Source organism: Lepisosteus platostomus, chromosome 17, assembly GCF_059453375.1.
Source record: "Lepisosteus platostomus isolate fLepPlt1 chromosome 17, fLepPlt1.hap1, whole genome shotgun sequence".
NCBI classification, from domain to species: domain Eukaryota; kingdom Metazoa; phylum Chordata; class Actinopteri; order Semionotiformes; family Lepisosteidae; genus Lepisosteus; species Lepisosteus platostomus.
Window position 1 is genome coordinate 14,109,126 of NC_142627.1, and position 26,449 is coordinate 14,135,574.

Genomic DNA, 26,449 nt, shown 5'->3' on the forward strand with positions numbered 1-26,449 from the left:
CAGTATTTTCAAAACCTAATTTATAAAAATAATGATCAGATCAGTCATTGAATTTTTATCGTATAACTGACACATCCTTGTCTTGGTGTATTTGGAGAGTATAATGTTCAAAGTGTGTAATTATTTTCCATAAAAAGGACAGTGCTTTAGTCTTATAACAGTGTATGCCATAATGAAGCAACCCATTTTAAATGACAAGACAATAAGGCATTTTTTTTAATTTATTGAGATAGATTATAAGCCCAGAGGCTAGGCACCTTTATGTTACAATATAGTCAAATAAACCCATTCTTCTCTTATATTCTAGAAGTCACTGAGAATCACAAATGAGGATAGTTTGCTTCTTGGCCAAGCTGATAACCTCTGCTAGATGAGATCTTCAAATCAAGACTGCAACCAGCTGTGTATCGCCCACAATTAAAAGCTCTTCAACATTGCCTGTGTAAAATATCATTCATATACTGTAACTTGAGATTCGGTCCTGAAACTCACATTTGTCAGATGGCACAAAAGGCAGGTTACTCACACCTTGGCACTAAGTCTTCATAAGAAACATGAAACAATAACAGCATTATTTTTACATGTACATTTTTCATTTTGAAACCCATGTCGTGGAGTTTCAATATTCCAGAAACAATATAGAGAGAGAAGTGTGGAGGTTTTATATGCTTCCTCAGAGGAAATCATGGGTACATGATCAAGGTTCAAAAAGTGGAAAAGTACCTTGAAGTAGTAGTACTATACAAAGGGAAAAAAATGCATGTAAACATTTCTTCATCTTTATTTGAAACAATATTACAACTTAAATATTATTCCAATGCTCTGTTGGGAATATCTAAGTTCTATGTTTTACAGGATATTAATGTGCAAAACAGGATTATATCCTGGGGAGTAAGTGAAGAAAGCTACCAGGACTGTTTTCCTTTTTCTTGATGACTCTGATATTAAAAAACAAATTTGTAAATAAATTATAAATTATTGTAAATATTTTATAAGAAACCCAGTATTTGGTAGTATACATGCTAATGTTAAATTAAACCTTTAAAATAATTGAAAGCAAATGCCAAGGCAGACAGACTGTTACTTCTAAAATTGTATTGACATTTTATATTAGTGGAATTTGAGTACATAATCTTGAACTTTCATGAAGCTGCAATCGTTTTAAATAAGTCAATGATCTTAGGCTATTATCATATAAATCATAGCTGAGTTTTACATCTTTACAGTTAAGATTCTCTTTCTGTTTTTGTAACAAGAAAATGATTTTTAACTAAGAGGTTCAAGTGCTGCTGAGCACAGTATCACAACAAATTACATATCAAAACCAATCGCTCCATTTCTTTTGCGAGCATTAAGATCCAGTGTTTTTTGTCGTACCATACGGCGTGCTGGAACTCAGTTTACAGATTAATATAAGAATGCCCAACCCCTGCAGCAGGCTTGTGTCAGCCAGTCTCTTATGGTTTTATATACATGAAGGACTGCCAGACAATTCAACCACACTTCTGTCTCTCGCCTACACAGTACGTCAGTATAAAGCTGATTGGCTCTGACAGGTGGGCATGTTGGAGAAGCACAACTGATGGCCCTTATTCTCTCCATGCAGTACAGGAGTCACTGCCAGAGAGCAAAGTCTTTAACAAACAGAAACTTCAAAATTGGAAAGGCATATAATAAATCCTAACTGACAATTCTAACGTCATTAAAAAAGGACTGGCAGTTCGTATAATATGCCAGCATTTTGTTAATGCCTCGATTTTAAAATTCATTGATGGTATTTATTCTAACACCTTTAAAAGGGTAGTTATTTTCTCTCTCTAAAATTACGTCTGGCCTCTGGCAGGTGGAAAGCACTAAAAATAATTCTTGTCCAAAGGTCACCTGAGCCAAGCACAGCTTTCAGCTGATTTAAAGCTAAACAAGTTAAAGCTACATTAGAAACCTCATCAAAAGGAACAAAAAGGTCTAACATATAATTGATGTATTTTAGACTGTTAATGACTCTAGGATTTGAGACAAAAGAGTTGCTTTTTCCAGGGTGTTCATGGAGAATATTATGGTCTTGTTTCCCAGTTTCTAGGTTGGACGAGTCTGGCCAAAGCGTGTCTTCGGCCTATGTAGGAAAAAAAACACATTTGTCTAATCATGAAGCATAAACAAAATGACATCATTTAGGTACTAAAAGGAAAAAGAAGACTCCTTAAAAGATCATGCTGTGAGCATCTTTAAGCATTTAAAATGTTTAAACCTATTTAAATCGATTAAAGGTCTTCATCCATCATACAAAGATATCTATTATCCTGTTGTTGAAAGGTATGGTTCTGAATATACAGAGCACAGAAATTTGCTCAGAAGAGTTTTATTTTTAAATGCTTAACTTGCCAAAAATGAGTTTTATGTTCCTCTATTAAACCAAAAGACTGCTACTTCTTTGTGATCAAACATCTGTGCTAACTGCTATGTTTCAGGACTTTTGAGAATAAGATGATAAAAATACTGTAATTCCTAAAGAGTCCTAATAAGTGTCATAAATGTAATAAAAGCAAGGATATAGTCCATTTAATGATGGAACCTATAAAAGTTGATTTTTCCTTTAAGGAATGTAAAATCTCAGGGTCTAATCCTGCCATTAAAAATATTTCATATAATATTGTTTATTTTTGCCTTGTACTTTAAAATCATTGCATACTATCTGCGATACTGTATTATTAATATATTTCTACAGCAAGAGAAAGAACACCTAGGGTGCAGAATGTATCACACAACCTGCTAATGGGTGAAGTGAACAGCCACTTTCCCATTTACTTGAAAGGATCCCCCGATTCATTACAATATAGGTTGGATACAGTTCATAAGAGTTAAGGATAGTATGTACTGAAATGATAAACATCAGACCACATAACTTTGATAAATAATGCAAAGAGAGAAAAGACTGCGGTGTTTTGAAGTGAAGTATAGGACCCTACAGTATGTGCAGACATAAGAAAGACAAAAAACACCTACATCTAAAAACCATTTAAACAGTGCAGATTTCTGTACCTTTCCTTGTCTAACATTACCTTATGTTCTTCTCTGAGCTGGGCTGACGACTGCTGGCTTGTAAAGATGCTTTGAGTTGAGCCTCCAGTCTTGCATAAATACCACCAGCATACTGAAAATCCCAAATAAAGAAGAAACATTGCACCTCTAGGTTTGTGTGGTATAACGTACAGGGATATTAAGTTTATGGGATTGTAAAAATGTCTGTGATTGACAACTCTTTTCCTTTCCCTCTGAATTCAACTGCTAAAGCAACGTCTTACTTCTCCAGCCGGTCTCATATGGAGTGGGGCTGTTGGTGCATAATGGCTGTCGCATATCACTCTGGTGTTATTACTAAACATTTCAGCAATGGATGATGTGGGTCTCCTCCCGTTTGTAAATGGAATGAAAAGAACAATATTAAGGCTATGACTGATTATCATAACATGATCCTAAAGGGAGCAATCACCTTGTTCCTAAATTCAGAAAAATATCACATCACATCACTTTTAATTATCCACTTTCAATTAAGGTTCATGGTGAACTAGAGCCTAACATGGGCAGGACTGGGCACAAGGCAGGATAAACTCTGGATGGGACATCAGTATAAAAAAAAGGCAGTATCTTACAAATTTCTTACATTCAGGTGTTTATGGGGAAAAAAAGATCTGGGTAGCTTTTCAGCATATTTTAACTGTGCACTGTCCTCCAAAACTTACTTCTTTCATCTCCTTAGATTTATGGCGTTCCATGTCACCAAATCTCATCTTCGTGAGATGTTCAATAATTTCTACCATCCTTCGCTGATCTGCAATAGTAATATTTTTTAAAGTAAAAAAAAAGATGCATTTAATTCAGAAATTTACGTGAATTAAATTAGATAAATGGAAGAAAAACATGTTTTGAAAAGTGTCGTACCTTCTTCTCTTTGTGCATCTTGGTTGTATCGCATGGACCGTGTGCTGTCCCATTTACTTTTCTGCGTACTTACTCTGAAAAACAATTAGTTGCAATGATTAAGTTTTCAGATGGATGCAGGTGAACTTCCTGTGCCAGTGTCATATGGCTACAAAAAATCCTGAGTATACTACCCATCTATTATCAGAAAACCACTTGTTCCCCATGAGAGTCTAGTAAACTCAGATACAAGGATGGAGCACCAGTCCATCGCAAGGTATAAACTAGGGATAGGCAATCCTGGTTTTGAATGGCCAGTATATCCGCAGTTAACCTAAATTAACGAATTATTGGCTTAATTTACCACCTTCTTCCAGCTCTGTAGTACTTTTAAGTTCTAGGTGCTTTGAAAATGACCAGTCCTCCAGGACTATGATTGACCACTCCTGATAAACACACACAGACAGATTAGAGATGGACAATTAAACCGCCAACGTGTCTTTGGCCTATGGGAAGAAACCAGCTGTCCTGAAGAAAACCCATTTAAACACAAGGAGAACACACAGCGGAGGCGCAGCAGAATCAAACCCAAGACCCCAGAGCTGTGAGGCAGTAGCAGTACCATTATACCACCGCAGTCTAAACCACCATGACACTGTGAAATTAATGGTCTAAAATGAAGAAATAGGAAAACGTGGTCTATGCATAATTAAAAGAGACTTGTGTATTCCATTAACAAACTGCCTGTGAATGATAAAATATGAATGAATCATACAGGTGAACTAATTAACTAACGGACTTTGTACAAGTATTTTTTATCTTTCATATCTTTTTTATCACAGTCACCGAAGAAAGGGCAATTTCCCCATCGCAATGCGCAGTTCTTCAAGTTTCATCCTGCGTAAGAACACTTTGAACAGCTTTTGATATGGTCTATAACATGTCATAAATATTTAAGATTGAATCCAACAGTTCTTACATGGCTTTGTAACATGGAGGACAACCAGGAATTTACCGATATGAGGTAATCTATGCCTACAAACTTCAACAGTACTCTAAAAAAGACACTATATCATAACATTTAATAGCTCCTAGTCTTATTAGGCATATATAATTATATTTACCAATACAGACAACTTAATATGTAAAACTTAAAAATATAACTTCTTATTTAATGAAAATGACAGCAACTCAAAACCTATAATCCATTTAGTCAAAGACTAATATGAATGTTAACCAACTCTACAAACCATAAAACATTATTGATTGTTTAACTGTTTTATTTTACACATTTATTTACGAACTTGAAGGTTTACCCTAGGGTATTTAAAGGCTATATCTGACCGAATTAAAGAAAACTTACGTGAATGCTGTTGAATCTCGGGAAGGAGCCTAAAATAAAGGATAACAAAAAAAAACTTAATCGGATGAACTGCTTTCACAAGTCTACTGTGAATGAGTCATGGGTGCACAGTGTCAGAAGGGAGAAGTGAGGTTCATCATAAAGTACAAAATAAAGGCCTTTATTTACAGAGTGAGACAAAACAAATGGGAATCTGTTTAAACTTAGTATAATAATAAGTACAGTACACCACCATTGGGTGTCTTTTACTAAAAGGTTTAAATATAACTCTCTCTCAAACTTTCACTCACAAGCAGTAGGTTATAAATGTAATGCGCAGTAAAACTCTGCCCCTGCATTCAATCACGGTCACTTTAGGCCCAGGTCTTAAACAGCACCACTCCCTGGACAATGGCGAAAAGAACCCCCTTACATCCCAGCAGATTTCTACACTGCCGCACTGCATGAGTTTCAAGCTGTGACATGCTCAGCACACAGCTGGAGATCAGCACAGGACAGTTTAATTGGCTCATTGACCAAGCACAGAGAACACAACAACACATCACATCTAATGCCTTCGTAATGATTCTAGTATTCGCTTCAGATTACCGGTTGCTGTTAGTTATGGTTTTTAAACATCTGTGCCTCCAAACAAAACATTGAGAAGACCTTATGGCTTGTCATTACATACTTTAATATTGTCCAGGTCAGAACAAAAATATCAAGAAATTGCACCAAAAAAATAATTTTAAAGAAAAATGTTATGAATTTTAAGGAGTGGTTTGATGCAAGCAAACGATTGAACAGGCATGACTGAGTGTCTGGGGTTCACCTCATTGCCTGTCTGCTCCAAATGAGCAAGGCGACACCAATTAGTTAACTGCCCAAGACAATAACAGCTGGTTTCAGACAAGACAGAGATATTTAATATTCAATTAATTTTATTTGATTATTTTTTGTTTGTTCTGAGAGAACAGTGCCTCTGTATTCAGTAACTAACACATTATTTGTTATGACAATATTAGCTGGAATTTATCTGAAATCCACTGAAAGACATTTAAAGGATGTAAGATTAAAATCAGTAATCCATCTGTTTGGACCTGTAGTTCATAAACATCTTATAGATGAATGCTTTTACCTTTTCCACTGTTTTATCTCTCCTCTGAAAGCTGGGTGATGACACTTGTCTCTTAAGTGGTTTGGAAATCTTCTTAGCTTTCTTTGCACCTACAATCAATTACAAGTGGTGCAAAGATAATTACATATACATAAAACATAGTGTCACACATTGTTTAAATCACAACATTCTTTTTTATTCAGTACTTACTGTATTGAATCAAACATAACACCATACATAGCTTTTTACAGCAAATGAGAGGCATTTAATTTATTATGTCAGACATTTCTGAATGTTATCTGAAAGGTTATAAAAATAGGAGGTTCCCACTGCTGATTTTCAGCACACAGTAGATGACTCTCCATAGCTTTCAGTAGATCTTTCTTGTCCATTTTTTAATTGGATATATTGTAAAACGATTACATGAAAAAGGAAACATGATTCCAAATTCCAAATATTTTTGAATTCTTGTGTAATACTACAGGAACTTAACTGCTTATATTATGCCACATTTTTGTAAACTTTCAATTAGTTATAAAACAACATTTATCAGATATGCATGCAGGGCAGTTGAGCACAGATGACGTTTAAAAGTCAATGTTTAACAAGCAATAACTAAGTTAGCACCATCTATGTCAGGTAGTATACACAGACAATCACAGAAAACTCTTGCTCTTGTTTTACCTTGCTTTTTGGACACCTCTTCTTCATCTCCAACCTCATCTTCAGTGACCTCTGAGCCCGTGGTATATTCCTCATCTTCAGATAAAAGGGACTGCTGCCTCTATATGAAAACACTGACATTTACTCTGACATAATAAGGAACGCCTAAGATTAAATCTGAATTCAAATCTCCAGACTAACATTGAGTTATGCTGTTGAACTCAGACTGCACATCAGAAGGAAAGAACTGAAGCAGACTACACATATGGGGAACGTAAATGACGTACCAGCTGCAAGCTCCAATTTTTCAACAGTGAAAACTGTAAACAGAGAAGAAAGAAGAAGAGGAAAATGTGGGCATCGCTTTATTTTTTTGAGGAAACTGTACAATCCACACATATCTGAGTTGTGAACTCACTGCAGTAGCCTCGCCAGGCTTTTGCCCTCTCAGAACATTCGGTTCCAGTTGAATATCACAGTCGGGGGCCCTCTCTCCTGATGCTGAAGAGGTACCATTGCTGTTGAATAAAGATACCCCAGGGAAACAGTATGAACAGCAAATGGTCTTCCATCCACCCACCCATTCCATCCAATTCAGGGTTGCGGGGGAGCCAGAGGCCTTCTCTGCAGAAACGGGTGCAAGGCAGGCTACACCCTGGATGGGAAGCCATTCTACTATAGCAGGGCAGACAGACACAAGCACTGACAGGCACACACTCACGCCTAGGGTCAGTTTTCCCAGAAGCCAATTAACCTACAAGTATGTTTTTGGACTGTGGGAGGAAACCGGAGTATCCGAAGGAAACCTGTGTAAACACGAGGAGAACATACAGACTCCAAGCAGACAGAGCACCAGTTTGGGAACGGAACCCAATTCTCAACCCATTCCCATTCACAATTTGGAATTCCCAAGCCTTGCAGCCAAGCGTCCCAGGATTGCAGGACAATGCCAACCACTGTGCCACTGTGCCGCACACTTTAATATTATTTTGAAACTAATTTTCTACAATGGCTTCCTAAATGTGACAGTAGAATAACATGGTTTCTGCAGTCCTGTTATAACTCATCTCTCTCTTACCATTCAGGATCAGGAGGGCAGGGCACACAAACAGCATCCCTGTGCAGGAGCAGGTCATTCAGGATTCTGGTTTGGGATGAATCGGGCTGATGGTCTCCACGGTCCCCATCTATACTAACAATGTGGTCTTTCATTTGACAACCCTGCATCAACACAAGGGGCAGATAATAAAATGGAAGATCCATGGGCTCCCCGTCCAGATACGACAATCAACTAGTGGGCCAGAAAAAAGGTGGGACACAACTGCTTAGTGAGTTTAAAATAGACTTTGTTGGATTAAATAAGGAAGGGCCTGCATTTGCATTTCACTACAAATATTGGGCAAAAAAGTCATATTACTTCTGCATTCCACTTACGAGAGGCATATAAAATGTTACCAATAATTATCATTAAAGATTTTAATTTGAAGTAATGAGCAAAGATCATGACATGCTACCTTGGGCATTCTGGTGGGATCGAAGCGCAGTACTCTCTGACCGCAGCAGGTATAGACCCCAATGGCCTGAGAGCCCCGCCCACTGACGGAAGTGGGGTACACTGCTTTTTCAGGGTGGTAGTGACACTGAGACAACTCAGTGCACAGGAACACCTGACAAGACAGGGGGCAGACCATCAAAGTGTCGGTTATTACACAAGGCAAGGGAATTGTCAGTGGGTGTGAAGAGAAGTCCTTGTCACAATGCTGAACAAGTCTATCTGTATGCTATCTGTGTGATTTACTGTATGCTTTCATAACATCACGCTTCAGTGCTCAACTTATTAATCTCTTTCAAAACACAAGCCATTTGAAATACCAAATTTATGGTTAAATGAATAAAACTCCTACCTGCTTACACTGAGAACAGGTCAATGAATTCATGGTTCCCCAGATTCTCCAGTAAACAAGGTTCCAGGATTTTAATTCCTCGTATAAACTGATTAAATAGTCATGTATTTCCCAGTTTTTTTCTCTGTAAGTGAAAATAAACCGACAAGACCTAAATACTGCTTAATAGCAAGTTTTGACTGAGAATTAATTGTACAATTTCAATGACCGTCACGGAAATCACAAAGAAAATTTGTGTCGAGGCAAACTTGGACTTTACTGTTGTTTTTCACATTTATGGACTTACAGTATGTGATAAAAGCATGACTCTATCTTTCAGGAAATACAGCTACTGCAGACTCATAACTTACAACACTCTAAATGTATTGGGAAAGCAAAGTCAAAACTGTTCTTCTTGGTTTACAGTCAAGCGATTTCTATTTGTGATCAGGAGATTAAGGAGATGTATGAATGACATGTACAATATTTTTATTTTATTTTTGGATAATTTTATTTATATATTTGATGATATTATAACACAAACATGCCTGGGTTCAATCCAGTTATTTCAAGTGACAATAAAAATTGGGGAGCACCTTCACATAAAGTAAGTACATTTCAGATTTTATAAGTCAGTATTCAGTTACATTTCACTTTGAGACAAACACTGCATGACACCTGACACCTGTTCTCACCAACCTTTTTCTGCAGTCATTTAAGATGCTGAATTGTCAATCAAGTTAATTACATGATCACAAATACAAATGGCTTTACCATTGAGCAAAAAAAATACTTTTGAATTTTGTGTTCCAATTTGTTTGGAGGGCACTGCAAATCAGGAAGCCAATGTTTAGTTTTTATGTGAATTTATTTAGGTTCACTGAAAAAAATCCATACCAAAGACGTAAATGGTAAGCATTACCTTGTATGGGTGTATATTATATTCCCATGAAGATCAATGTTGATCTTCCCCGGAACACAGGAGATTTTGCTCTCTGTTTCTTTGGTAAGAAGTTTATTGCAAAGACAACATCTGAAGAGGGAGAAAAAGCAAAGAGCTGTGTTGACAAGCACGGTACTCTGGAAAGCACAAGAGGAAGAAAATAATCGTTTTTACCTGTACAGGGTTGCAGCATTGCCTGGAGAATCAGGATTCTTATACTCTGAGTCAAAAAGTCTCTCAATCTTTTTCTGAAATAGTTTGCTGCAGAACAAAGGCAAAATACATATATACATATATACATATATCATATATAATAAATATTGTAGATTTATTATGTTAGATATATGTTATATATTATTATGTTATATATAATAATAATCTAAATATAAAAATAATATAAATATATAATAAATGAAAACATGCCACAGTGGCATTTTAATGATTTCAGGATACGTTTTTATTTTGTTTAAAATCTTTTGTTTAACAACACTTATACAGTACAGTATAATGTATAATAAACACAACCATACAGCTGACACACACAGAACACATCTGAACAAACTTCAAAACTTGTTACCTTTTAAATTTATCCTTTTTGTCTTTTATGTCATCTGCCTCATTGTGAGTGAACAGGTCTGCTATTCGGGTAGCTAAGTTAGAATTGATGCAGTTCATATTGCATGGAGTAGCTACAATAGCACTCATGTGCTTATGACAGTACTGTACACATTCTTCAACCTAAGAGAAAAAGGAGTTAGTAAAATTGTTGTTTAATCTTATTATAACATGCTTCAGAAATTGCAAAAAGTGAAGCCAGAAATCTACACAACACTGCACAAAGGCTCAAAACGGTATAAAAATTGCATACTAGTTTTATTCCAAGAACAACATGACCAGTCTTTGCAAGTAATGGAAAGCCAGCTAATTGCACAGATTATATCATATGGTCCAGAAATAGAACACTTGCAGCAAGCATAGGTTACTTACTAAAGTATCCATTTTCAGAAATTCTGAAGAGATCAGGATTGAAATCACATTGCTGGGTTCTGAAATAAATACATAATACACACAACACCTAATGCAACAAATGTTAAAATATCAAAATTCATGATACGGCAAATAGGTCAATTGCACAATACCATTCAAAATACTTCAGTGCAATTCTATGTTCACATTTCTGTAGTCTTACATAATTATTGTTTTCATTATTTTATCATTCAATGAACACTTGAATAAATCAAAAGGTGTTTTTCCCTACCTAACCTGGGTTTGTCATTGTTTTCAGATGATTCGCCATTCCTCTTCACATAATTCATCAGCCAGTCAAAGATCTGAACATCACAGTGCACAGAAATGTCCACCTCCTCCCAGCGCTGGGCATCCACAGACAGGTACTCAGCAAAGTACTTCATCTCATTGATGAGGAGGTCTCGTGGGCACACAAAATCCTGCTTCAGATTCTTGGCCTCATCGCAGACATGGATCACCATGTTAGGTCTGAAAGGGACGGTGTAGAAAGTGACATTCACAAATTAGGATATTTAACACTGTGGAACGATCGTAAAAATGATCTATCCGTATAATATCATTACCCGGTCTGAAATGAACAAGTGTCTCACAGTGCTTAAGATTAATATTACAGAATATTAGTATAAAAAAACCAAAAGATTTAAAAAGAATGAAGGCAATAGAATACAGTAATACATATATTAAAATTACTTGAGTGGCATTCATTTCATAAAATAATTAAACATTGGAGGAAAGTAATTTACCAGCAGCCATATCACCTTCCAACTCACAATTGACAACCCACTGAAACTAAGCAGGGGTGAGCTTGGCCACTATCTGGATGGGAGACCACCTGGGAGAAACTAAGGTTGCAGATGTTAATGGGGCCAGTAGGGGGTGCTCACCCTAATGTTATACTCTTTGAGATGTTAAACCAAGGTCCTGCCTCTCTGTGGTCATAGAAGTCACAGATTAAAAATCCCAGGGTGCTTCTCAAAAATAGTAGGGTATAAACCCGGCATCCTGACCATCCCATTGTCCCTCCTAATAATCCCCATCTCTGAACTGGCTTCATCACTCTGTTCTCTTCCCAACTGATAGCTGGTGTGTGGTGAGTGTACTGGGACTTTGGCTGCCATTGCATCATCCGTGTGGGGCTGCACATTGGTGGTGGTGAAAGGGAGTCCTCATTATCTGTAAAGCACTTTGGGTGGAGTGTCCAGAAAAGTATAAGGAATGATTATTAATACTTATTTCATTATGAAATGGCATGCTGATTTTCTTAAACATTTTGATATGCTCATTAAAAGCAAGCTAATGAAGCCCCACCCTTTGCTTTCATCCACATTCCCTTTGTACTCATCGGTAGTGTTGGTCTCTTTCTCAGCTGATGAGTGTGTTACAGGAAAACCTGAAACAAATATAAATACATTGACAAAAAGATGTCAAAGATCGTTTGCTTATTTACAGTTTGAAGCATTATGCTCTACCAAAGAGTGCAGAAAAGAACCAGAGCAATATATACTTCCAAACTATTCCAGATAACTAAATGAAATAGCATTAAGTTCTGTTTGGAATATTAAAGCCTGCACTCTTACCAGTCACTGAAATAGTGCTCTGACTGGTTCGCTTTTCTCCCAGTTCTTCAAAAGAGTCAAGCAATGTGGGCTTGACGTATGTCGTCAGGGTATCTGATGGGGATCCCCCACTCGCCACTAATGCATTGCATTGGTTATCAGTGTATGGAAGGCTTCCACTGTTCTTCAATTCCTCGAATCTCCTAGCGCACTGTAAATCATTGCAAGAGAAGAAATTCTCAGTATTCATTTTACTGTACTTCTTACATTATAATGCTAATAACACTGTGTATTAACTACACTACAATGTAGGAACATGTTTTGACCCAAAGTAATTTTGATACTTTCCTTACTGCTAAGGAATTCCATTAACACAAGAAAACAAAATGTTTAGTACACAGTGTGCCACATGGCTTTTTATAATGACTTTAGAAAGACAGAGGAGACCTACTGTACCATGGGATTTAGTTAATATCACTTTCAAATGAAATATTTGTTTCCTTCAAATGACTTTCATTGCCAATATGTGGGATCGCATGCCACAGTATCATAACTACAGTAGACAGGATTTTACCTCTTTGGGTGTGAAACCAGGTACAAGTCTTGCCACATTCTCCCAGTTTATGGGCTGAGGAACACCCCAAAGGGAACTTAAAATCATGTCTAGAACCAAGATGTTATTATCATAGGGAAAGTTGTTGTTCACAGAGCAGAAACGGCTCATTCCTGTAATGAATTAGACATAAAGAACACATGTTAAGAAAGACACTTTTAGAAGCAGAATTCTTAAGTATGAACATTAATAGACAACTGAACATTCAACGGGATTGTAGTTAAATAGGGCGATTTAGTGGAGTACCACAGGGATCTGTATTAGTACCTTATCTCTTTCTAACTTATACCAATGATCTAGATTCTTGTATAGGCAGTATGCCGCAGAGTAAACACCATTAACTTTGCAGACAATATAAAAATGGGAGGGTTAGCAAACCAATTTAAAAAAGATTGAGATAAACTTCAAGAGTGCGCAAACACCTGACTGATAATGCTTAAATATAGAAATGTGCAGAATATTACATTCAAGTAGGAAAAATACAAATGACAAAATTAGAAATACTGAGCTTAAAGTGTAATGTGTATTTAAAATGACATATTGTCTACACCTTTTAGGCAATAAGAGGAAGCACTGAAAAAGACAAACTAAATGTTGGGATAGAAAGTTAAAAGCTTAGAATTTACACCAAGGCATGTTGTGTTAATGAACAAGTAATAGGTTTATTCCATGCTGAAAAAAAGAAAACACAAAGTTTCGGCTGTGGAGCCTTCTTTAGGTGCGAACAAGCCTCCACGGCCGAAACGTTGTGTTTTCTTTCTTCTTTTTTTCAGCATGGAATAAACCTATTACTTGTTCCTTTGCAGCCTACGCAGGCTGACGCAGCTACCCACCTGAACTACTATGTTGTGTTAATATTTCACAATATACTTGTTAAATTTAATTTAGAATATTATGAACGATTCTCGTCACTGTATTACAAAAAAAATTGCTGCTCTGGAATCAGTCCAGGGAAGTGCAACAAGAAGCATTCTGGGGCCTAAAGGAACCTTTAGGCTTATGGACAGTTTAAAATACTGAACCTTTATTTTTTTCTTGAATAGAGACCATGATTGACCTGATCCAAGGATTTAAAATACAAAAAAAATATGTAAAGGTACCTATAAAGTCAACCCACCCAGCAGACCCTTTCAGGATCAACTGTGAAGCATGAACCACAGGACTATGTGAAAGAACATTTTACACAAAGAGCAGAGGGCACTTTTTACCCAAAGGGTTGTGGGACTATGGGTTCTTTCAAGGATTGGCTGGAAGAATCCTTGGATTAATGACCAGCATCCAAATTATTTGGCTAGATGGGCCAAATAGTTCTCCTTCTTGTACACTTGTGGGTCTGTTATAAGAGGGTAACAGGTTTATAAGGATTCACTTTTTTTCTGCCAATATAATGAAGAATAATTCTGTTTATTGAAGACCAAGCTGAAACCAATCACATTTTTAATTTGCCATTATAAAGTGAGTTTCGTCCCACGTCCTAAATTAATTAACTTAGCTAGACTAATGAGGCGTTGTCAATTAAGGCAATTAAAAAAGAAACGCTCTCTTGTTACAGCCTCTCCCACGCAAGTAATTCCGCATAAATTAAAAAAATAGGCAATGTGTAACTCTGCCAAAGACAATTTTTAAAACTTGTCATAAAAGTGTATGAATCGAGAGTCCTCTTGGATTTTGAACATGGTCTTCCTAGGTCTTGATTTTCTTTTAGCCTAAAATGTCATTTAAGAGAAAAGCTGAGATCGCCTTTGCTGAGGCGAATCAAAACTAAGAGTCCGCCCTGCTACTGTACATAGTTTAAAAGGTATGTCAAGGACACTTAAAAGATTATTTGTAATATTTCAACATTGTAAAGTTCACCATTTTTCTTTTTTTTCCCAGGATCTCATTTTGTTAGCTAGGTAGCACATAATTCTGAAATGCTAGCAATACTACCCAACACCATGCAGAACTGAACCTAACGCCATGCAGAATAACGTTCGTCATAAAAGATTGATGACGTCCGTACGCATTGCGCTTCCCAGGAAACACCACCACAATGCCTTATGTTCCTCACAATGAATGAGGCATTAAAAACCATGTAACAACGAAATGTAATTAATATAATAACTTCCAAATTATAAATGCGTTAATTTAAGGCTTTATTATAGTAGCTTTATCAATTTAAAGCATGCTATGCCATGTAATACTTAGCTAATTTTCTCATTAAAGGGTCCTCCTCTTCTTTTCAAAAGCTTTATAAGATATATCCAGTCTTGACATAAAAGACAGCAATTAAATAAATTCGTTTACAACACGAAAAGCCACAGTTCTCGGTTTCTGCCACCCGGTCATCCAGTGGTGCATTAGCTAGACATTTCACTTTATTATAGTGCTGCAGTAAGATCCCCCTCCCTTCACTTACACCGATAGCTGCAAGTTTTGACAGACAAGCCAGCGGAGCAATCATTGTAATCTGCGAAAATAAGACGGGTCTCCCAGTGACCGGAATATACCTATTCTTAGCCAATCAGTAATCAGTGGGCGGTGCTTTCCGCTCTTGTGTTAGTGAGTGTGTTGCAGATGACTAGGTTCCCTTCCGGTGCCGCAGTGCAGGTGGGTTAGGAAAGCGTCGCCGTTGCCTAGTAACAGTTGAGTTTTGGTGCTTGCAGTCATTTGTACACGTATTTTTTAATCCAGTTTTATAGTTGTATGTCGAATTACGAAATGTCATCTTTACATATTTGTAGGATACATTTCCTTCTTTGCTCTTTACTGTTGTCTGCCTTTGCGTATTCCACTTTTTGTGATTAAACAGAAAAGTTTGTGTTGGCAATTTTCACATAGCTTTGCGTTGACCATCTTCTTTCGGACCACATACAAAGCTTTCAGTCAGTTGTTTAGTTTCCTTACGGAGTTTAACATCTAAAGGCGGAACTTTGAAATAAATGGTCCAAATACAGATAATATAAAAATATATTGCGTCTTTACAACTGTTTATTAAATTGTATTAGGATTCACAGAAACATTGTGCGTGTTTCTGTGTGCTTTTCACAGGTGGGATGATGGTGGACAGACGATAAGATGCATCGTGATGTGAAAAAACCTTTCATCTGTTTTCGCAGAGAAAAGTACATTCGTTTTATCAGGGTCTAATACCTAGGCGTTGCTTTAGGGGAAAAAAAATGGCTTCTGCGAGAAACACAAACTGTAATTCAAAACTACACAATTCAAGAGCATCCACCAGACAGCTGTTAGACAGAAGCGAAGCGTCAGTCACAAGAGCAGCTCAACGCCCCAGAGAGCAGTGTCATGTGACTGGTGTGGCAGTGCCACTGTGTGGGGCACGGGCCCCTGTCAGGATGGAGTCAAAGTCAAGAGTTATTGGTAGAGAGAAGATGGCAAAATCAGTGAGGGATAAATCGACACAGGTAATAATACCGTGCAGTCTGTGACTGAGCTTGATGTTGACTCCTTTTCCTTTCAGAGGTTCCACAAGGGATTTAATGTTTTGTTCTTTCTGTTGTTATTGTCTGCAGAAGGACTGAAAGGCATAAATGGACAAAGACAAGTGACACTAATGCTGCCTCTACAGACAAACTGTCTGGCTAATCTGAGAAACAGCCAGAATAAATTAACCCAAATTTGCTTAATTTGTTGTATCAGTGAAATAATGACACTTTGGCTGCTGTGTAGTGCCGTTAATAATGTGGGATCATTTGTGTTTGTGTTATTATGTGTTATTATTTAATGGATATATTCTTGTTATTCATGAATATTTTTTAGAAAAAAATATTTTATTTAGCAATTCCAAATTATATTCCAATATATAAAATCTCAGAGTATTTTTTCACATACCTAGACTTGGGATGCCTGTGCATGCTTATGTCATATACATCTGTATTGGTGAATTGTGAATAATCTTGTTATTTGGCTCCACAGGTATCTCTTCTTCACAATAGTTTACTGGAAAGGAATGCAGCTCTTGAGAAAGAAATCTTGCATCTAAAAGGCGAATTAAAGGAAAAGGTCCTGTGCATGTCCAGTTTATCCACACTAATACAGGAAAAGGTAGCTTGTATCCCAAGTCATGATTACATGCTTAAAAGTACAGGATAAACTAATATTAATTTAAACTGTTAGTCACTTTTGTAACAGTTTACGTTTATATGTGTTTCATGCCTAGGATGTGGAACATTTGAAAGAACTGACTTCTGAAAGAGAGCTCCATTGTCAGACCAAAGCTCAGCTGCAGAAAGCCGAAATGGCAGTGCAAGAACAGATGCAGATAAATCACGAACGCACTTCAGCCTGTGAACAAACAATCAAGGAGTTGAAATTGCTGGTACTGTATGTGTAATGCATCAAGGCAGCATGGTGCCATGGTGGTTAGTGCTACTGTCTCAAACCCTTTGGGTCCTGGGTTTAATTCTGGGCCTGGGGTACTTTTTGTGTGGAGTTTGCATATTATCCTTGTATGCATGGGGGTTTTCTTCAGGTACTTTTGTTTTCTCTCACAGTATACTGTATATGCTGCCCGGGTTAACTGTTACCTTTAATGAATGTGTGTGCCCTACAATAGTCTGGAATTCCATCTACAGTGTAAATCAGTTATTGAAAATGATGTAGGGGAACTACATCACATTGGGAATGGTCTGTCTACAAATTGGGTACTTCAAACTAATTAAAGTTTTTTTTGTTGAGTTGGTTAGAGTAAACTCCTATTCCAGTGCCCCATTAGTTTTTATGTGAAAGACTGTGTGCAACAAATGGGAAAAATATTTCTCCAACATTTGCACATTATTAAAATATTTTAATAGAGCTGTTTGATGCTGAGCCTGGTGTTAAGGCTGAAGCTCACTACTGAAAATCTCTATAATGTACTTTTTGCAGCATAATGTGAACATTGCAGAGTTAAAAAAAGAGATGGACTCTGAGAGACACAGCAACAATGAAAAAATCAGCAAGTTGAAACAACACGTCTCAGACATCCTTGAAGGAAGATCTTGGTAATTATTTTATAAACAAATAAAAAAAAATATTGTAACTGCTATTTCCTATTCAAATAACAGATTAACAGTTAACATTAACTGTTGCACTTTTGAAAATATATTAAAATTGCTTTTAAAAAGAATTTGTGAAAGCTATTAATTGCATTAGAGATGTGTTTGGACTAGATTTATCTATCTAGAGATTTTGAAGAATGTCCTGCAAACCTTTATCCAATGTGTTTGGTCACAGTGTGTTTTAAAACTTTCAGGGAGCGACATCAACAGCTTGAGGATCTCACTAAGGAAATAGTCAGACTGACTGAAGAAACCAAAACTCTAAAGAAACAATTAACAGCAGAGCAAATTCCAAAAATGGTACATAACCCCCCTTAAGAATGAATTAACATAAATGCTAAAAAGCATTTTTTTTTAAACTTAAGAAATAGTTTATAAAAATGACTACTGTGTCAATGAAGGTGTTTTGCCATGCTAGAAATTAGAGTGCATATCATATCATATCATAAAGGAATCTGTTTATTTTAAATATTAATATTTAAAAAAAAGAAACTCTATTATTTGTGCTTCTATTTAGTCAAAACAATGTAAGAGGAATAGGTATTCACATAAGGTAGTATGGTATGATTCTGGAATGCATTATGACTAAATAGTACACATGGTTTAAATTATTATTTTGTATTTAAACATTATTTTTCATTATTTAAACCTTGTGTCTAGTATAAACCTTGAACCTTTCAGTCTAAAATGGCCAAGTAGTATTGTCAGAATATTACTGTACATAATAAAGGTAAGTTTTGTTTAAGCTGTAAATTAAAACCTATACTACATAATGTTTTATTCTACATTTTGTGTTGACTGGAAGTCAGTATAGTTTGTGTTTTGTATGTCAAGAAAAACAAAATTGCCACCCAGACATTTTTCCAAATTTTCTTATTTTAAATCTTAGGCCTACATTAAATAAAAACTTTGACTCACTTAACAAATGTCAATTATAACCCCAATACTTGAAGAAACAAAGAAAAAAAATGAAATACAGGCCTTGTAAACTACAGTCGGCAGATGAACTGAAAATTTTCATTTAATCTGGGTCTTAGTGTGTTAATGGTGTTGTTTTTTCCCCATCTTTGTTTTCCAACTATTTGTTCTCCATGAAGTGTAAAAATTGTAAATCCTTACAATCAAGATTAGAAGAGAAGACCTTGCAGCTCAGACTTAAGGAAAAGACTGTAGAAGAACTGCACAACTTTTGCAAGAGGTTTGAGAAACAGCTGACACAGCAGGTAAAAACTTTAATGTTAATTTCATGGAGCAAGGAAATAACGGTACCGATTAAGTTTGCCCATTTAAACAATGGTAATGTAATAACTGTGGAGCAGTAGAATTTAGCACATATATTAATGGGGCCTTGGGAAAATGTTCCCTGATCTTTCAAGTAAATTAATGTACACATCAGAGGGCTCGAACAGTACTACAAGAAGGTGCGTGGTGTGCTTTTAGGAATTAAAATTGCTTGCACACAACAGAATTCCGTCGGTTGTGGAACATGCTATGAAGATTACTATTACAAATGAGAATTACTCACTTGAAGCATTGTTATAATAGGAAGAGCAGTCCTGCTGAGGCATTTGGGTTCTGTTGAAATTAGATCAGCTTTTGGCAAACACCGTGCAACAGCTAGGTTGTAACAGAGCTGAAATTTGTACAAAAGCAGATGGCCGACAATATACCAAACAGCAAATAACCAACAGAACCTGTTGAAATTATCTTCAAGGTTGAACACAACAGTTGAAATTTTTCTATGAAAGTTCCCTTGAAGTCATCAGTATGAGACAAAATTGCCAAACAGCAACAGTGTGAATAGTGATGTACTGGATGAAACATACAGTAGTACCTGTTACTTGTACCAAATGATTATGGTACTACAACTACAAGCTGGAGCCTGGCAGTCATGGTTAGGGTTCCTTAAGCCTGGTTTAACAAAATATTGTGGATAGATGAGGCCCATTTCACATACTGTACCAAGACCATGTCAACAGTTGTAAACGCATTGGTTTAGAACTAGGGACTAGGTCTTGGTAGACTTAAGATGGACCAAATCCTACATGGTCAGATCAAACTACAACGGATTGAAGCAAAAGTGCCTTGAAATGTCATTTTCTTTCAGTGGAAGATGTTTTTCAGGGAGACGTTTTTACTGGTTAATCCATGGTCCCAAAAAATGTATTATGGAAACAGTATATTATGGAAACATGTCATTCTCATACATCGGTAGCAAAAGAATTTGCAATAGACAACCTTTATGCTGGATGTTGCATTCCTGTGAAAATAATTCTCTTACATTTTGTGATCGTAAATTGACAGTTCTTTTAAGCTTGTCTGCCACAATGTCTACATCTGATGTGGTGTATGTTTTGACTGTGTGGCCAAAGTCTAATATATTTGATATTGTGGTAGATCTCAAAGATGCCATTCTTTATCACATGGCTCTCTAGAACACACAACATTCGTCTATGCCCATGCATGTGCTTTATAGTGTCCTCTTGTGTGTACTGTTGTTGGGAACATATGTGGTCCTTTTGGGACATGGATTTTCATTCTTCTATAGCAGGGTTGTTGTGATAGTTACTTTAACATTTTCAACTGCTCTTTTATTGTTCTGAAGGACAAATGCTTTCTTTCTATTTCTAAACAGGATAAGCTGTTAGGATTGTCAGTGAAGAATGATTCACATCATCTGAAATGATAACAACAATGTTGAGTGTGAATTGTGACGTTTTATAAAAGCTACAGTTTTTAGTGATTTTTTTCATTTTATACCCACCCAATATGGAATTGACAATTATTTCTTTACGTTTTGGCTGACTTTCAAAGACTCCTGTACAGCATGGGAAGAATGAGGAACTGCAGGCTTGTTGATCCAACCTGCCTACCCATCGACCCTTTCTTCTTTTCTCATTAATCCACAGTGCTGAATGGAAAAGTTAACTGTAGGAGTGAAGTGTCTCTCTTTGACATTACTACTGGCCCTTGGGAATTTAGGAAGTCATAGGAATTGCCTACACAAAAGTCAGGAGAACTCTGGTTAACTAATCCTAGCCCTCCACGGTAAAGGGCTAACTCTTTTTACTAAAAATGCAGCAAAATTGTTTGGGCACAATGATACCGATTACTATTTCCTACTGGAATTTATCATTTATATTAAGCATTAACATGTTTATGTATTGGTTATAGAGTATCCTGATGGACTTCTATAGATGGAAGTGTCATTATACAGTATATTGATACACCTTTGGACATTGTTTTCAAATTAAACTGAACTTCTTCAAAAGGTACTGCTGCATACCTCAAGGAACATATAGAATGCAAGTTTAAATGGAGTAACTAATTTCATTATACTAGATATCTGACAATTGCATTTTGAACATAACAGGAACATGATAAGCATTCTGTGTGCTATGAACTAAACATTGTTAATAAGGTCTCGAAGACGTATGTACCGTAGTAAGCTAATAGCTGACATAAAAAGGAAGCTAGCAAATGTCATTTGTGACTCTTTTAGTTTACATTTCTGTAGACACAAAGCCTAAAGTAATTAAATGTACATACATTTATAAATATATAAAAAAAATTGAAAGTCTGCGATGATCATAAAAAGACTGAAATAATGTGACTCCAGCAACCTCATCACTTACTAATTCATCTATTTAATAACAGGAACTGCTGTTGAACAAACGTTTTATTATGTCAAAATAAGTCTCCATTTTTACATGTACATTTTAGAGACGTTGACTCAAATTCTACTATAGCACACCCCCTGAAAACAAGCCTTTGAATGGCTGTCAGATACAGAAACTGACGTGGATCTGGAATATGAACAAAAACAGTTAAAAAATTATTTAAATGAACAATTTAAATAATAAGAGCAAACCATGTCAATAATTGGTACTACAGTACAGTATATTTTGTAATCGTTCATATGTACATTATGTTACATTATCCTCAAATCACATCCACTTTGGTATAATCCTAACATTAACATTCTTAAAATAGCAGGCTTCAATGAGTTTGTTCTAGGATACCTAAATGACCTCAATAAATATGTAATAACCTAGTCTTAAGACAAACTTGTCTTTTTCTTCTAAATCAGTCATACCCCTTATATATGAGAGGGTCACATATTCACTTGAAAAGTCATCCAAATTTCTTTTAGTATATGTTTGTCTTAAGTATTTGCTTAAAAATCTGAATGTGAATTGTATTATTGATGAAATCATGTATTACCTGTAAAAACAGAAGGCATACCAATCTTAATATTTTTTGTTTTCACATTAAGTTGTTTAAAAAAAAAATATTTTTGTGAAGTGATGAAACGGACAGTGGGTCATCTGTTAGATGGGAAAAATAATAAAAAATTGTGTGGAAAGTTTGAATATTTGTGCATACTTTAATTCACGATGTGCAAACACCTCTGCATCTATGAATTAACATTACTAATACTTGAGAGGAAGCTTAGATTTTCACCAAGCCAAACTTCCAAGTAAAGTAACCTTTAGTGTATAATGCGAATCTTTATACACTAAAAGATTTTACAATTCTAAGAATGCTTCGGTTATTCCGTAATAATAGCTTACTTCATAGTTTTGTGTGAAACACAACTGACCAATCATTGCACATTAAATTAAACTAAATTAAATCCCCTGTACACTTTGTATTAACCTTTTAAATCACAAGCCCCTCAAAGGCACCCAGGAGCAATTTCGATCTTTTCTCAAAGGTAAGAGACAACAGTATGAGTCAAAACAACAGTGCATCGAATGAAATACATGTAACAGGAAATTCCATGTTTACTCGTGTCACATTCAACAATTCAGTGTGAAGCTCTTTAGCTTAAAAAAAGGATTGACAAAACAATGAGAGCCCTTCAAAGAAAACAATAAGGTATAGCTTTGTTATGGTAAAACATAAGTTTAATATATTAATATTTGTAATTGATATTCTCCCTCTTATTTGGGATTTGGTTTTCATCCTAAAATGCTGACTTTGTTAAAAAATATATACTTTGTCATTAATACATAATGATTGAAACTTTTCACCAGAACACAAAAACTCAGCATTATCCCATCTTTATATAAAAAAGAACAATTCACTTATTTTCCACTTATCCATTTTCTAAAACTCTCTCTTTTCAGTTTCAAATTTAAACCTATGGCCAAACAATCAAAGTTATATGCAAGTGAACAGCTTCTGGCAACCTGTTAATCTTAAATGTGTCTAGAATGTCCAATGTTATTAAAAATACACTGGCATAATTTAATGGCCTTCAATCATTATGACGTGACTACAAAATGCAACCAGCAAGAGGTTTTCTGCCAGTGTCATCATTAAAAGAAAACCAAGGATATTTATTATCTCATCAGACACAGGAGACTGGGGGTCACCCAAAGTTTCCAGACAACATATTTAATTTGTGAAGTCTTGAAATGGCTTTTAGCTTCCTGTGATAATTGCTGCATTCACTCGTCAGTGAAGTGACGAAACGGACAGTGGGTCATCTGGTAATCTGAGCAGCCAGAGGACATAGAACGTTTTCAGTTTCTCCCCTTTCTTGACCAGTGATGTGTAGGGAATCGGTTTTAAAATCAAATTCCCCCCAAAAAAATGTTCACAGAAATAGTACAAATTTCACAGATCTATTTTCTCAGGAATAACGATAGCAGCACTGGAAGAAGGCTTCCTCTCGGGATTTCCCGGTGTTCCTGTGAACACGGACTCGAACACATCCTCGGGGTTCGAAAGGGTCTCTGGCGCTGCCGCCGCTGCCCCAGCTGCCCCAGTTGCCCCAGCTCCCAGTGCTTGTTGTGTGCTGGCCGACCCTGGCTGCTGCTCTGCAATTCTCTCCAGTTCTGCTTGCTTCCTGCCTCTCCTTTTGCCGAGAATTTTAACGTAGTTGGCTGGGACGAGTCCTGTACTCTGACCATCCAAACTGGCCAAAAGCCATCCCCGTACCCTAGGCTGTTGTTCTGCCAGGAATAAAAACACTATAATTAATGTTTGTGGAAAAGTATGTGCGCAGAGCAATATAGGATCCCTCCTGTTCACACATAATTTCTACTGAAACAAGTGAGACAGCAGTCATGTCCCTCTTAAAACCATGCCAACGTTCTGCAGCATATCTTTAAAAGTCTATAAAACTGGGGCTTAATTATGCAGAATCGCACTTTGGACTGTGTTCTGGATCATTTTTAAAAACAACGTAGTTTAAAATAAATGGATCAAATCCTTACCCTTAGGTGCCAAGTTCAACATATCCCCAGCACGAATAGAAATTTCTTCCTCCGAGGCAGCTGTGAAGTCATATTCTGCCCTTGCCACCACGTGGTCATCGTCGCCATTTGCCCAGTTTGTGGATGCTTTGGGTTCAAACAATTATGGTTAAAAGCAATTATACTCAACTATAACAGACACTATAATATACACTTAAACTCTGCTGTCTCAGACATACTTTCAGACAATAGTTTTAAACAGACCAACACTGTACTGACAGTACGAAGCAAATGAAGATCACTGCTGTTGTTTTTCACCATGGAAGGGATAGGCCGTGTCTTAATATAATGGTAAACAAAGCAATCAAACCCCATTTCTAATATATTCCAACCTGTGTATTTTCTTCCTGGTGAGTTTTCTTCTTCCATACATGACTATATCGTTGTCTCGAAAGGGACTCACCAGTTTCTTCTGCCCCAACAGTTGAACTCAGCAGTTTCCAAATCAGGTAAGGTCCTCCAAGGATGACAGCAAAGAAAAGGAATATAGGCCAAGACTTGACAGAGCTGGCAGCTCTGTCCTCAGCTCCAGCCTCAACCACTACGCCAGCGCTGTCCGCCCACAGGTCCTCCGCCTCGGACGCCCTGCGCAGTCCCAGCATCCTCTGCAGCCGCCTGTAGAGGAACCGCAGGGTGCGCACCAGAGCGAAGGCGGAGAAGACCTTGGTGAAGTGGACCTTCAGCCTGGAGAAGTGGTTTGCCACATCCAAGACTGCCCGGAAGCTGTTGTAGACGGCGGAGAACGTGGCATCCATCATCATGCTGACGGAGGAGAAGGCGTGGACGATGCTCTCGATGGACTGGAAGGCCCCCCGGCTGCTCTCCTCTGCCTGCTGCACGAATCGGCTGGGTGGAGCTTCGTCCGCACGAAACCTGTTGTATCCCAGCCCACCCCCATAGCCGTAGCTGTATGGGCTGTAGCCCCCATATACTGAGCCTCCATAGGGGCTGTAGGAAGAGGAGAAGGAGCTGTATGCTGGTCGGTAGGCTGTCAGACTGTTGCCACCATTCTGCTGAGATGGTCTTGGGGGAACGGGAGGTGGAACTCTGGTCAGGACAGGAGGGCCCGGTCTTGACAGGCCAGTGGACCCAAATTCCGTTGACCTGTTCATTGAAAGCAGGGCCCATTTAGGTTTACACACGCGCGTACATTAAAATACCTCAGCAAACATGTAATATTTGTCGATCTTCGCTTGCATTGTATGCTGCACAGAACGGATCTCATTCTTTTCTGCTCTCTGCTGAAAGCTAAACCGAACAAAAGAAACATTGAAAGTGTTCAGAGGACTGCGGTAACTACACATCTGAGCTGAGCAAAAGTTCGTCTTCGACTCCATATTTTAGTATCAAAATTTAAAATCTTCCACTGTTTTTAACGTCTTTCTGGTAAAGCTAATTACACAATCGCAACTGTTTTGACTGAACAGTAAAACTATGAATGCTTTTGCCATTTTTCAGGGATTTTTCATTGTACATAGTTGTTTAAATTTGTATTCAGATTGATGATATAAGTGATATGCGCCAGTTTGCTTATCTTTGTTATCTACATGTACATTAATAATAAGCCTGTAAAAAGTGCAGGCATCTGAAGAGCCACTGCAGGCCTAAGCAACAATTAAACACAGCATTGCCAAAAAGACAACGTTTTTACTCACTGAAAGGCAGCTGGAGTAGAAATGGCACCTGGAATCCGTCTTTCCCAGGGTTTCAGGGGAGGCTGCGATGCCATCCTTTAAAATCCCCCCAAAACGGTTACCCTGTTTTCTACAGTTCCTACCCAGTTCACAGTTCAGAATCTAGCCCGTCACACTGGTCCTGTCCTAGACCCTAATAATGGATCGCAGCAAAGGACGAAGGTATTGAATTAGGATGAAAAGTATTAGCCTGAACGTGAAACTGTAATACGAGTGCGACATACACTCGAAATGTATTTCAGAGGAAAACACAACGATTTGTAATCACTAACTAAAAAAAATATATATATTTCTTGTCAAATACATCGATGTTTTTGTTGAATTAGATATGAACCATTTGGGCTTGATTCCTAGAACTTCGAGGTTTTGTGCTAATTCACAAGGAC

At 37.1% G+C, this 26,449-nt stretch overlaps 3 protein-coding genes across 7 annotated transcripts; 1 reads left to right on the forward strand and 2 right to left on the reverse strand.

The window, feature by feature from the left end:
- Window positions 1-571: 571 nt before the first annotated feature.
- sanbr (SANT and BTB domain regulator of CSR) lies at window positions 572-15,595 on the reverse strand. 2 transcript variants are annotated; one of them, XM_088610059.1, is made up of 21 exons: window positions 15,463-15,595; window positions 13,026-13,177; window positions 12,473-12,662; window positions 12,204-12,285; window positions 11,125-11,363; window positions 10,854-10,912; window positions 10,444-10,604; window positions 10,041-10,127; window positions 9,846-9,956; window positions 8,945-9,068; window positions 8,555-8,707; window positions 8,119-8,261; window positions 7,459-7,558; window positions 7,328-7,360; window positions 7,062-7,161; window positions 6,399-6,487; window positions 5,282-5,310; window positions 3,940-4,013; window positions 3,741-3,829; window positions 3,060-3,151; window positions 572-2,113 (listed from the first exon to the last, which is right to left on the reverse strand). In XM_088610059.1, exons 2-21 carry the CDS (start codon window positions 13,173-13,175, stop codon window positions 2,077-2,079), a joined length of 2,142 nt encoding a protein of 713 aa, XP_088466185.1. In that variant the 5' UTR covers window positions 13,176-13,177; window positions 15,463-15,595; the 3' UTR covers window positions 572-2,076. The 2 variants fall into 2 exon arrangements, with proteins under 2 accessions (XP_088466185.1, XP_088466184.1); XM_088610058.1 differs by lacking the exon at window positions 15,463-15,595 and adding an exon at window positions 15,253-15,454.
- On the forward strand, window positions 15,570-22,469 carry LOC148646206 (uncharacterized). Of its 4 annotated transcripts, XM_088610071.1 has the most exons (8): window positions 15,570-15,653; window positions 16,095-16,468; window positions 16,980-17,108; window positions 17,224-17,382; window positions 17,931-18,046; window positions 18,298-18,403; window positions 19,201-19,326; window positions 20,739-20,846. In XM_088610071.1, the coding sequence occupies exons 2-8, from the start codon at window positions 16,223-16,225 to the stop codon at window positions 20,787-20,789; spliced, it is 933 nt and encodes a 310-aa protein (XP_088466197.1). In that variant the 5' UTR covers window positions 15,570-15,653; window positions 16,095-16,222; the 3' UTR covers window positions 20,790-20,846. The 4 variants fall into 4 exon arrangements, with proteins under 4 accessions (XP_088466197.1, XP_088466199.1, XP_088466198.1 ...); XM_088610072.1 differs by lacking the exons at window positions 15,570-15,653; window positions 20,739-20,846 and adding an exon at window positions 21,013-22,469 and having other exon boundaries at window positions 15,674-16,468; XM_088610070.1 differs by lacking the exon at window positions 15,570-15,653 and having other exon boundaries at window positions 15,674-16,468.
- pex13 (peroxisomal biogenesis factor 13) lies at window positions 21,731-26,202 on the reverse strand. Its single transcript, XM_088610068.1, has 4 exons — window positions 26,025-26,202; window positions 24,773-25,473; window positions 24,331-24,456; window positions 21,731-24,066 (listed from the first exon to the last, which is right to left on the reverse strand). The coding sequence occupies exons 1-4, from the start codon at window positions 26,096-26,098 to the stop codon at window positions 23,729-23,731; spliced, it is 1,239 nt and encodes a 412-aa protein (XP_088466194.1). The 5' UTR covers window positions 26,099-26,202; the 3' UTR covers window positions 21,731-23,728.
- Window positions 26,203-26,449: the final 247 nt, after the last annotated feature.

Coding starts and splice junctions, on each gene's coding strand:
- sanbr (XM_088610059.1), bottom strand. CDS start 13,175: ATGAGCCGTTTCTGCTCTGTGAACAACAACTTTCCCTATGATAATAAC. Junction 9,069..9,845: donor ATAATATACACCCATACAAG/GTAATGCTTACC, acceptor TTTCACTTACAG/AGAAAAAAACTGGGAAATAC. Junction 3,152..3,740: donor AATCTAAGGAGATGAAAGAA/GTAAGTTTTGGA, acceptor TGGGATTTTCAG/TATGCTGGTGGTATTTATGC.
- LOC148646206 (XM_088610071.1), top strand. CDS start 16,223: ATGGCTTCTGCGAGAAACACAAACTGTAATTCAAAACTACACAATTCA. Junction 17,383..17,930: donor TCAAGGAGTTGAAATTGCTG/GTACTGTATGTG, acceptor TACTTTTTGCAG/CATAATGTGAACATTGCAGA. Junction 19,327..20,738: donor AGAAACAGCTGACACAGCAG/GTAAAAACTTTA, acceptor ATTTCTAAACAG/GATAAGCTGTTAGGATTGTC.
- pex13 (XM_088610068.1), bottom strand. CDS start 26,098: ATGGCATCGCAGCCTCCCCTGAAACCCTGGGAAAGACGGATTCCAGGT. Junction 25,474..26,024: donor TCTACTCCAGCTGCCTTTCA/GTGAGTAAAAAC, acceptor TTCAATGAACAG/GTCAACGGAATTTGGGTCCA. Junction 24,067..24,330: donor GTTGAACTTGGCACCTAAGG/GTAAGGATTTGA, acceptor TATTCCTGGCAG/AACAACAGCCTAGGGTACGG.